The sequence below is a fragment of the Antechinus flavipes genome, chromosome 3 (genome assembly GCF_016432865.1).
Source record: "Antechinus flavipes isolate AdamAnt ecotype Samford, QLD, Australia chromosome 3, AdamAnt_v2, whole genome shotgun sequence".
Classification (NCBI taxonomy): Eukaryota; Metazoa; Chordata; class Mammalia; order Dasyuromorphia; family Dasyuridae; genus Antechinus; species Antechinus flavipes.
In genome coordinates, this window is record NC_067400.1 from 584,693,462 (window position 1) to 584,705,254 (window position 11,793).

The following is an 11,793-nucleotide window of genomic DNA, read 5'->3' on the forward strand; positions in this document are numbered from 1 at the left end:
AGACAGAGAGATATAGACAGAGGAGAGACAGAGAGAGACACAGAGAGACAGACGCAGAGAGAATCAGAGGCAGAGACAGAGACAGAGAGACAGATGCAGAGACAGAGAGATATAGACAGAGGAGAGACACAGAGAGACAGACGCAGAGAGAATCAGAGGCAGAGACAGAGAGATATAGACAGAGGAGAGACACAGAGAGACACAGAGAGACAGAGAGATATAGACAGAGGAAAGGTACACAGAGGCAGAAACAGATTGAGAGGCAGAGAGACGGAGAGACAGAGAAAGGCACAGGGACACAGAGACAGAAAATATTTCAGGGGACAAGTTGGGAGCGGAGTACCGGGGTCACTGGGAGGGAGGCAGCCAACTGGACGGACACTAAAATCTGGGTCCTGGAACGCGGGGGAAGAAGACCCATTCTTGCCCCTTCCGGTTTCTCCATTTCCGGTCTCTCCTTTTCCGGTCTATCCACTTCCGGTCTCTCTGGCTTTTTTGGCGGTGGCGCGTCTCTATGGTTCCGGCGCGACCTGAGGGCGGCGGTATTGGCCGGGCGGAGGCAGCAGAGGAAGCGCCATGGACACCAGCGGGCGGCCCTCGGCGGTCCAGCTCATCTTGCTGGGCACCAGCTCGGCCGTGGCCGCCGCTCTATACTCGGTGTATCGGCACAAGGTCCAGGCGGCCCGCGAGCTCAAGGTCAGTCAGTGCGTGCCGCGGACCCGGACTCTGCCCCCGGGCCGGACGTGGCTTCTCACCCCAGACCGCCGCAGCCTAGGTGGAGCCTCCTAGTGGAAGCGCCCCGCTTCCCGTCTGTCTGCCCTCCCCGCTACAAGCCATCCAAAGTGCCCCAGGGCAGCCTTCTCTCCCCACTCCCCCCGGGACCAGTCCCCCTCCCCCTTGACAGCCTCGGAGATCCGGGGAGTTTGGGGGACGCTGAGCTCCACTGGAGTCCGCGAAAACGACTTTGACTTTTGGGCTGCGTTAAGAGAGAAAGTAGTGGATTTGTCAGTCTCCCTACACATCCTCCTGCATCTCTGCGTTCGCCTGCCTCTCTCCCGCATCTCCTCTATCCCTACATATCTAGCCTTCTACCTGTCGCCACCCTGCTGCCCATCTGTACATATCTATTCATTTCTCTGTTCACCCAGTTACTTCGTCCTGGTCTAGCCCAGCCTGTGTAGATTTGTCCCCTTAGCGAATCTAAACTCCGTCTCTCCTTTTCTCTTCACAGTGGGCTTGCCTGTTTGTTCCTTCTTTCCCGTTAGATTGTGAGCTCCTTGAGGGCAAGGACTATCTTTTGCTCCCAGCCCCTGGCTCTGCGGGCGCTTAGTAAGGGTGGACTGACCGCTGTGGAGGTGATAATTCCTTGTGGTTGGGCCACCCAGGCTGGTGTTCAGCGTCCGTGCCCCTTTTGGGAAGGAAGTTGCAAACGGCACCCAGAATGGGGAAGGAAGTCCAAGTCGGACTGGTTTTAAGGGTTGGCTCCGGGAGTTGGAGATACTTAGCTTGAGTAAGGGAAAACTTGGGGAAAAACTTTGAAACCCTTTAGGTCTTAGAAGGGATTTGTAGGAAAGGGAGGTCTCCTCTTGTCTTGTGGGCAGAACCAGGGACAGTGAGGCAGGATTGTTGGGTGCTGAGATAGATTCTCTCGTAAGGAGAAATTTATCAACATGAGAGCTCTCCCTCTCTGGAAGTTTTCAAGCTAAGTCTCTAGAACCACCTGTTGGAACATTGGGACCAGTATTCTTCACCTGCAGTTTGCTATGCAGGAGTTGTAGGATTCTCTGAAGTTCCCGCTGTAAGCAGAATAAAGGTACAATTAAGTCATTTCTCCAGACTCTTTTTGAACCTGGCTTTATTAGCAGCATGAGCTATCTTTTGAGTCCAAGGAGAACAAATACAACTTTATTCTTGTGTTGTTTGTCCCTCATGCTTAAAGAGGACCCGGACATAAAGGAGGTGATGCCATAAAATGCGAGAGAATTGGATTTAAGTGAGGGAGGGCTGTGCCAGGGGCACTCGCCTCACTTTCCCCTCCAGAGCCTTCTGCAGCCACTAAGCTGAAGTCTTCAACAGGTTTCGGTTTGACGAGGCCACAATCGTTCTGTAATTAAAGCTGGATAGGCAAAGAATAGGAAGAATAAAGAAGGAAAACCTTAAAAAAACTTTTTTCCCTAAGATTACCTTCTGTGAGCACCAATAGTTTGTACTAGACATACTTAAGGAATGCAATTAAATGTTTATGTTCTTAGGATAAAAGGATGTACAAAGTTTTGACACACAAGGTCCTTCCCAAGGAACTCAGAGTCTCATGAGGTCTTCAAACAAAAGCCATAATACACATTATATGATAAATACCTTAGAATTTTTGTTTGTTTTTGGCTTGAGAGAGGCGTTCATTTGTAGTGGTGGAATTCTAGAAATGACAGTCAAAGTCATCAGTAAGCATCAACAACAAGTAGTCTGTTCAGAGGTCATTATGGAGTGTTTGCTAATATGTATTTTGTTCCTTTTGCTTTTGTTGTGTCTTTTACCCTACAAAGCAAATTGAAATGATTCTGGGAAAAAGTAAAATGATGATACCTTGCAAAGGTAAAAATGAAGTGCTTTGTGAAGTCAAAAGGCAAAGTCCTTATGATGAGGGAGAATCAAGAAAGACTTTATGGAATAAAATGACATTCAAATCTAATCAAATTGGATTAGAGGGTAGATATGAATTTCTTAAGAAGAGGAGGAAGGGAAGAAAATCAAGATGGGGAAGCAGCCTAAACAAAAATGAGGAGTATAAGGAACTTTAAGGGGTGAAGAAAGTAAAGAGGACAGATGCCTTAGTGTGGAAATAATTGTTGATTTAGATCTAAAAGAGATCTCAGAACTCTGGTCCAAATCCTTCATTTCATAGTAGAGAAACTGATTCTCAGTCCAAGATTATGCAGCAATAAGTGATCTCACAACTATGGGGACTTCCATTACATACAGCAGGGGTCCTCAAACTTTTTAAATAGGGGGCCAGTTCACTGTCCCTCAGACTGTTGGAGGGCCAGACTATAGTAAAAACAAAAAGTTTGTTTTGTGGGCCTTTAAATAAAGAAACTTCATAACCCTGGGTGAGGGGGATAAACGTCCTCAACTGCCACATCTGGCCCGCAGGCCGTAGTTTGAGGACCCCTGAATACAACTTATGGGAGGATTCAAATACCCAGCAAAGAAATTGGTAGCATTGGTTATTGTTTGATTTTTTTGAAAAATCAGGATTTATTGAATGAAACATCAGTGAAGAACTTCTCTGGTACTTGGGAATCTTGCCTAGTGGGTAGAGTTGGGAGTCTCAGGTTCAATTCCTTGGTGACCCCTGGATATATTGAATGCAGGGCTGTAGGTGATAGGAAGAGAAGGGTACTTCTGCCATCTGGAAGGCTTTAGCATGGAGACTAGGAGAGGAAATAAAACAAGATTGACTTTGAGTTGCTATTTGTTGATAAACAGCAAGTATGTGCAGGTCATTCCTTTGCTCAGAATCCTCAGTTTACCAGGTAGAATTTACAGACTCCTTTTTCTTGACACTTTCAGAATCTTTTATCCTGGTGCCTTTCTGCCTTTCCAACTTTTTATGAATAGTACATTGAGTGGAATTCTGGCCTTGGAATCAGGATGACTTGAATTCAAACCCTGCCTGGGCCAGTCACTTAAGATCGCCCAGCCTCAGTTTCCTCATCTGTAGGGTTGTATTCTAGGTTGGGGGGCTCTTGCTATAGCACATCTTTATTTCCTCATTTAGTTTATCTGCTCTTCTAATAGCAGAAACACCCCTTCCCTCTTTATATAGTGCTTTAGGGCTTCCAAAGTATTTCTAAAACAACTTTGAATGGAAGTATAATTAATCTCTTTTTGCAGATGAGGAAACTGAGTCCCAGAGCTGCAGAGTGATTTGCCTGAGATCACACAGTCTGGATTCAAGCCCAATTCTCAGTTCTGATTGTATTCTAAGTCTAATGTTCTATTGATGTGATCTCTTCTAGTAGAGAGACCATGGCTTTTACTTTGGTATGTCTCCTATGGTCTTCATGAATTGATTTGCTTCTGAGATTAATTATAGAAGCCATTTAAATGGAAAGTGATTGTAATATAAGAAAGTGCCTAAAAACCACATTCCTGGGGCTCTGTTGTTTGGTCACCTCAGTTATTTGAGACGGCGAGAAAGGAAGGAAGATGGAAATAAGCATTTATGTAACGTCTACTATATGCAAGTCATTGCACTAAATCCTTCAGTTATCATCTCATTTGATCCTCACAGCAAACCCTAAGAGGTAGGCGTTATTATTGACCTCAAATTACAGTTGAAGAAACTGAGGCATACAGATGTTAAATACCTTGCCCAGAGTCATACTGCTAGTAAGTGTCTGAGATTGGATTTGAATTCAGATTTTCTTGACTCCAGCCCCAGTGTTCTGATCACTTCACACTAAACCGCTTAGCAAAAAGGCAAAAAAAGGCCTTTGAGCAGCTAAGAGTAGGTGTTTAAAAATTCATGTACTAAATCTCATGAATTTTATTCAAAGGAGAATTTTATAGCCCTCTTGGCTTCAGTATTACATCTCTTATAGTACTAAATAGGAGACACCTACACGAACTCACAAAGTTCAATAGTCTGGAGTGGAAGGGATTCAATTTAGAGAACATTTGTTAGATTCCTTTCATATGCTGGGCACTGCACTTGAGGGAGGGATATAGAGATGAAAATTGCCCTCGGGGTTAATGCCTTGTGATGTGAGGGGGAGTATGATCTGCACTTAAATAAATTTAACAAAATCTGTACAGTGTTAGGGTGAAGCAGGCATGAAATGCTCTTGGAAAATTTTCTAACTATATCCTTGCGCTAGCACCTGAGGGCTCCACTGTGTCACAGCAAAGTAGTAGATGTTCATAATGATGACTGAATCATCAGGAAATGGTTAGAAGTTCAATATCTTCTATTTAACTAGGCAGGGGAGTATATTATATAATTTAGAAAGATTTACACAAAAATGGATGAAATTTTTAAAGCTTTGAAAGTACTCTTGAAGGTACTTAATTTTTATAGAAAATGTTCTTAGTGGTATTTTCAACAATGCCTCTAGATAAAGAAGTATCACCCTGTTAACATTTTAAATGGCACTTTGTATTATTGCTCCTTGAAGATTCCCAAATGCTCCTTCTAGATTGAATTAGAAACACGCTTTCTTTTGTCCAGTTCATTCACATTTATTATTCTTCTTTAAATATTAGTGAGTTTGATAAAATATGTCATAACATTGATCATTTAACTTTTTTTTCCCTTAGGGAGCCAAAAAAATTCATTTGGGTGAAGATTTGAAGAGTATTCTTACTGATGCTCCTGGGAAGTGTGTGCCTTATGCTGTCATTGAAGGTATGTCCATTTATGGGTTGGGTATAGTGGTAGAGAAGAGTGAAACAGGTACATGGATAAGAAGTGGCTTGATTAGGGTCTGAGTATGTTCTACAAGACTTCTGTTAAGATAAAACTTAAGCAAGAGATTCTGTCCTCTATGATCAGCACAGGGTTCTCTTTCCTGCTGGGATGAACTCCCTTCTCATTTCTGCCATAGTGTAGCCTCATCTTCCTCAGGGTTTACCATCCTCTTATCTGCTGGAAGTCTTCTCTAGTTCCCCCAGTCCCCAAAGATTAATGTGAGTATGGATTGTCTCACTCCCCCCTCCTATCTGCTGGAAGTCTTCTCTAGTCCCCCCAGTCCCCAAAGATTAATGTGGGTATGGATTGTCTCACTCCCCCCTCTTATCTGCTGGAAGTCTTCTCTAGTCCCCCCAGTCCCCAAAGATTAATGTGGGTATGGATTGTCTCACTCCCCCCCCCTTCCTTAAGTTTAGAGGTGCTGTATTTTGGCCTTGGGAGCCCCCATACCCAGCATGAAGTTCGCACTTAATTGTGCTCAGTAAAAGAAAATTTTAATTTAATTTTCCATTGTCTTGAGTGAGATTCATTTCATCTAAGTGAATAAAAGCTTGAACTTATTCAGAGAAATGAGTCTTTTTATTCTATTTTTATTGATACCTTTTGTTTTTATGTTGCACCTGTTTCCAAATATATCCCTCCCTTCTTTTCCCGACAAGCAAAAAGCAGTTTCCCAAAACCAAAAGCATATCAGCTATGCCTTCCTGCACATGCAGTATTCTCCTCATTGTCACCTCCTTCTGCAAAGCAGAGAGAGAGGTTTATTTCTCAACTCTTTTTCTGAAGCCAGATGTAGTCCTTAGAACTACACAGGTTAACTCTTGTTTTTTGGCTCTTTCCATTTGCATTGTTGTAACCATGTATATTGCTGATTTCACCTGGCACCAAAGAATCTTCTCAATCTTCTCTGTATTCTTCATATTCGTAATTTCTTACTGTATAGTCACGTTCTGCAATTTGTTGAGCCATTCCCCATTTGATGGATACTTACTTTGTTTCTAGTTTTTATTCCACACATAAAGGATTGCTATAAATATTTTCTTTTTCCGAATGTGGGCCTTCCCTTGTTTTTGCCTCTCTGGGATGTCTGTCTAGATCAGAGGGTTTGGACTTTCGTCGCTTGTTAGCGTAATTCCACATTGTCTTCATAAGGAGTTTTCCAATTCACAGCTGCACCAGCAGTGAATCCAACACTTACTGTTCTCATCTTTTGACATCTTTGTCAATTTTCTGAGAGTGAGATGAAATTTTAATTTATGTTTTGCTCTCATTAGTGATTTGGAGCAGTCTTTCATCCAGCTGTTAATAGTTTATAGTTCACATCACATGCTTTGACAATGGATCCCCGGGGAATGTCTTTTGGTATTTTGTATTTTTGTTAATTCCCTCCATATCTTGGATATCAGATTCTTTTCATAGAGAGTTGATGGGGAAATTGAATTTTTTATGCAAAAGTTTCTGTAGTAAGTCAGTTCATAAGGAATCTTTCTTCCTCTTCAGGAGCTGTGCGTTCTGTTAAGGAGACCCTTAACAGCCAATTTGTAGAAAACTGCAAAGGAGTAATTCAGAGATTGACCCTCCAGGAGCACAAGATGGTGTGGAATCGGACAACCCACCTCTGGTATATGCCTTTTTTAGCTGGTTCAGAGTTTTTTGCATGGTCTTTTCTACTGGGTTCCTGGGTCTTGAGTCATAATGTCATTACTCTTTATTAAATGGAGAAGCTTCAGGGAAAGAGAAGCAGTTGACTCCTTCAGCAGGCTGGCAGTTTTTGTTGCCAAAGCCAGTGTTTCCTGGTTGTCTCTCTGTAGGATGTGTTTTCTGGTCCACAAATTCTATAAATTTCTACCTTCCCAAAGACCTACACCTGTCTCCTTAGGGACAGAAGCTCTAGCATCTTGTTCTAGTTATATCTCTTAGGAGGTTTGTGAGCATTTAACCTCTCTGACCCTCAGTTACCTTGTTTTTATCAATAAAGTTCCTGCTGTTTGCTAATCAGTACACTGAGAACCGTGGATACAAAAAAAAAGCACAAAAATAGTTCGTACCTTCAAAGAACTCTGTTCTAGTGGAAGAGACAACCTGTGTCTGTGTAGGTGTGCACAGAATAGGTCCAAGGTAATCTTGGGGGCCAGTCACCAGCCCTTGAGGATCCTGGGAAAAGCTTCCTGAAGAGCATGGTACCTGAGCACTGTCTGGAAGGTAGCCAGGGATTCTGATGGGGTGGAGGCAAGGAAAGGGTCAGCCAGTGCAGAGACAGGTATGAAGGGGACTGGATAGTAGAGGGTAGGATTGGGATGGAAGAATATAGAAGACTGGAAAGATAGAAAAGGGCCCAAGTGGAGAGGGCTTTGGACACCAAACAGGAGTTTAAATTTGAGCCTGCCAGTATTAGGGAACAATTGGAGTTTATTTAGTAGGGCTGGGGCAAATATGATTAGACCTGGGCTTTAAGGAAATCTTGTTTTTAAAGGAGGAATCTCAGACAGTGAGCACATAAATATGTGCTCAGGCTCTGCTAGAGCATTGGAGGAAGAAGGGAATATGTGAAACAAAAGCAAGTCCCTGGTCTCCAGAAGTTTAATTTTCAGGAGGGAGGCAGTGTTTACATACCTGTGTATGTAGAAGATAAGAGATAGCTATAAGGTAGGCTTCCAGAGGAAGACAAAGCATCTATTTCATAGGCACTCCTATCATGAGAACTCTTTTAAACCAGATTGCAGCCGGTCTACATGTTAGCAGGTAATATTTTAGGGAGTTGCCTGAGGCACAGTATTGCCTGCTTAGCTTAAGACCGTCCAAACAAGGTTGGGCAGCATGTGAATGGAAACCCAAGCCTCTCTTCTCTAGGCTATATACTTTCTGGACACCAGAGGGGATCATGGTAATATTTCTTTAGTGCTTTAAAGCTTGAAAAAATGCTTTCCTCATCACAGCCTTATGAAGTAAGTAGTACAAGTATGAGCATAATATTCCCTACTCCATAGAGTTGTGAGGGAAGTGCTCTAGAAAATACAAGGCCCAATAGAAATGGGGACTTATGTCACTGGTTATTTTTCTTCTTCCCTTTTATCCTCAGATTCTTTTTCCTCCCCTCCTCTCAGATTTCTGACTAAATAGTCCCAATACCAAAGTAGAGGAGGACAAAAGAGAATTTAGATTTTTTTCCTGGTCTACAGTATAGTTTGAGTCAGGAAATCCTCCTTTCAATTTTTTCCTCAGTAAAAAGTCCACATAATTTAATCAAGTCCCGCAAACATTTATTATGGTCTGTTATGTACAGACAGACCACTGTGTTTGCATTTGGGGGAGAGACAGTGTAAGAGAAGATCCCATCTTTTGGATTTTACAGTCTAGTAAATCATCCATTTAAATTAGTTATTCTTAGCATTTTCTCTTGTTCTTCTAAATTTTGTAATATATGAATTAAATTGGTAATTTAAATATTTAATAGAGGGCTCTTTCCTTGTTTGTAATATAGAAGATATTTTCTCATTGGATTCTGGTGGATTAGGGAAAAAACCAAACAATTATGACAAAGAGAACAGGCAATAACTTGGGGCCTTTCACCCCCCTCCCCAGGGGCCCACTTGGCTGAAAAAATTTGGGAGTCCCTCATAATTCACTATATAGTAACAGAATTCACAAATTCATCTGTGGACTTTCACTGTTTTCCCTTTGGATTGCTGAGATTATTGCTTAGGTTTGTGGTGTTTTTTGCTTTCTGTCTCACGTTCTTTTTCTCCTCTTCCAGGAATGACTGTGAAAAAATCATCCACCAGAGAACAAATACAGTACCCTTTGATTTGGTGCCCCATGAGGAAGGTACAGGTGTGGCAGTCCGAGTCCTGAAGCCCCTGGATTCGGCTGACCTTGGCTTGGAAACAGTGTATGAGAAGTTCCACCCCACAATCCAGTCCTTCACTGATGTGATTGGTCACTACATCAGCGGGGAGCGGCCCAAAGGCATCCAGGAGACGGAGGAGATGCTCAAGGTGGGGGCCACCATCACGGGCGTGGGGGAGCTGGTGCTAGACAACAATTCCATCCGCCTGCAGCCCCCCAAACAGGGCCTCCAGTACTACCTGAGCAGTCAGGATTTTGACACCCTTCTGCAGAGGCAGGAGTCTAGTGTCAAGCTCTGGAAAATCCTGACCGTCATCTTTGGCTTTGCCACCTGCGCCACCCTCTTCTTCATCCTGCGGAGGCAGTACCTGCACCGGCGAGAGCGGCAACGGATGAAGCAGATGCAGGAGGAGTTCCGGCTCCATGAGGCGCGGCTGCTGGGGGCGGCCACTGAGGAGGAGAGGGAGACTCTCAAAAACGCCTGCGTTGTGTGTCTGAGCAGCGTCAAGTCCTGTGTCTTTCTGGAGTGCGGCCATGTCTGCTCATGCAGCGAATGCTACCAGGCTTTGCCCGAGCCAAAGAAGTGCCCTATTTGTAGACAGGAGATCGTCCGGGTAGTTCCTTTGTACAACAGCTAACTGTTCAGGGATTTGGAGTTTATAGAGGAAGTGGTTCTCCTCTTCAATGGATTTTACCAGTCCCTTAGAGAGTCAGCCTGGTGATGGCTACTTGTAACCGCCAGGCGACGTCCAGGGTGGGAGGGAGTGAGGAAAAAACATCCTGATCTCTTAAATACAGCAGCGGAGATTGGACACTGAGGCCTGTGAGATTATGCTTTAAATCAAAAAGCAGGAGAGCCAAAGGGCCATCCCTTGGATGGGTGTATGTAGCAAAGCCGGTTGCACTTTTTCTGCCATTTTTCAGACATGGGGGTTCTGATGTGTTTGTGTGTGACTGTGTGTGTGTGTGTGTGTGTGTGTGTGTGTGTGTGTATGTGTATGAATGAGAGAAAAGCCGCTAGACCCTCTTAAACTCACAACCAGTTCTCTTCCTCCCTTATGTCTGAGATTCTCCCCCGCATAATTCCCAGTGAGTTATGTGATCCCCATTGGTTTAGGACACAGCTTGGGTTCAGTGACCCAGTTATCCCAGCAGGAGGAAAGGGAAAGCCAGATAGTGAGTGAGGGTTGGGTTTTTCAGAGCTGCCTCAGGAAAAGCCTGGGGTCAAAACAGCAGCTGCCAGCTGGTATTAGGCCTCTTTTCTTTTTTCTGCTCCACCACTTGCATATCATTCAATGATTTTAAGCAAAATTGCTGGGAAATGATATGTTGATGAGGCTTTCCTTCCTCCTCATCCCTTTCATCAACCAGATAAGTGGGATGTGTTGTACAGGCATGTGGAAAAGTGAGGAAGTGAAACTTTGTTTTGTGCCTTAGGCACAGTAGGCAGTAACTTGAAGGAGATGTGAGGTGAGAAATCTAAGCAATCTTATGGTGAGAGGGAGAGTTGGACTTGGATTTTAAATTCCCCTTCAGCTTTGTTGTGTCCCCTTTTAGCTGCCTCTTCCTCAGCACACCCACTGCCTTCCTGGCAGGAACTGACCTGCAGATGGCGGCCATGCCTTCCTGAGAAGAGGACACCAGATCCCCGCCCTCGGGGTTTAAACTGAAGATCTTCCAGAGCCAGGGAATGATTAGGTGTTGCCCCTGCTTGAGGTGAGGATGGAAAATGCTCAAGACGTTTAGGAGATCTTTGCATTAGCCTCCTGACTCTGGGAGCATCTTTCACCAATCAGGAGGAGAGTTGCACCAAATTCTTATTTGATCCCCCTTTCTCCTAACTGAGACGGTCCCATGGGTCTGATATTATTACCTCTTCTAGTGTTGCTTTTCTCCTTTCCTTGGCTGCTTGAATTTTGTGAGCACCAGCCAAGGGTGGAGAAAACCCCCTTTCCTAGCACTTCTTCAGCAAGCCAAAGGCCATGTTCCTCGCCTGCCTTGTTTCTCCTTCCCTGGTGTCCAGGTTCCTGGTCTCCTCCTGAGAACAGGAATGGCACAACATGCCAGTACTATGCAGTGTCCCCTTTGGCTTACACGCAGAGAAACAGTAAATATTTTATGTTGAAAATGAATGTGAGTCCGTTGCTTTGTGCGAATTTCTACCAGAGCTGCTCTTGCTCCACTTCATAAACCTCAGAAATAGAGCCCCATTTAAGGTCATCTAGTCCAGTTCCATTTTGTAAATGAGGAAATAATAGCTAACATTTTCATAGTTCTTTCAGGTTTGCAAAGCAGTGTACAGCTATCTCATTTGATCCTCACACCTTGGGAATTAGATGCCATTATTATCCCCCATTGAGAAAACCAAGGCAGATGCTGAGTAACTTACAAATTTGAACTCTAGCCTTTACTCCAGGTCCATTGTTCTGGCCTCTGTGCCAACTCTCTGCTGAGGTACCCGAGGACTGTGGTCCCAC

General features: G+C 44.0%; 1 protein-coding gene across 1 annotated transcript; it reads left to right on the forward strand.

Moving 5' to 3' along the window:
• Positions 1 to 510: 510 nt before the first annotated feature.
• On the forward strand, positions 511 to 11,448 carry MUL1 (mitochondrial E3 ubiquitin protein ligase 1). Its single transcript, XM_051988358.1, has 4 exons — positions 511 to 696; positions 5,320 to 5,407; positions 6,971 to 7,091; positions 9,225 to 11,448. Exons 1-4 carry the CDS (start codon positions 577 to 579, stop codon positions 9,952 to 9,954), a joined length of 1,059 nt encoding a protein of 352 aa, XP_051844318.1. The 5' UTR covers positions 511 to 576; the 3' UTR covers positions 9,955 to 11,448.
• Positions 11,449 to 11,793: the final 345 nt, after the last annotated feature.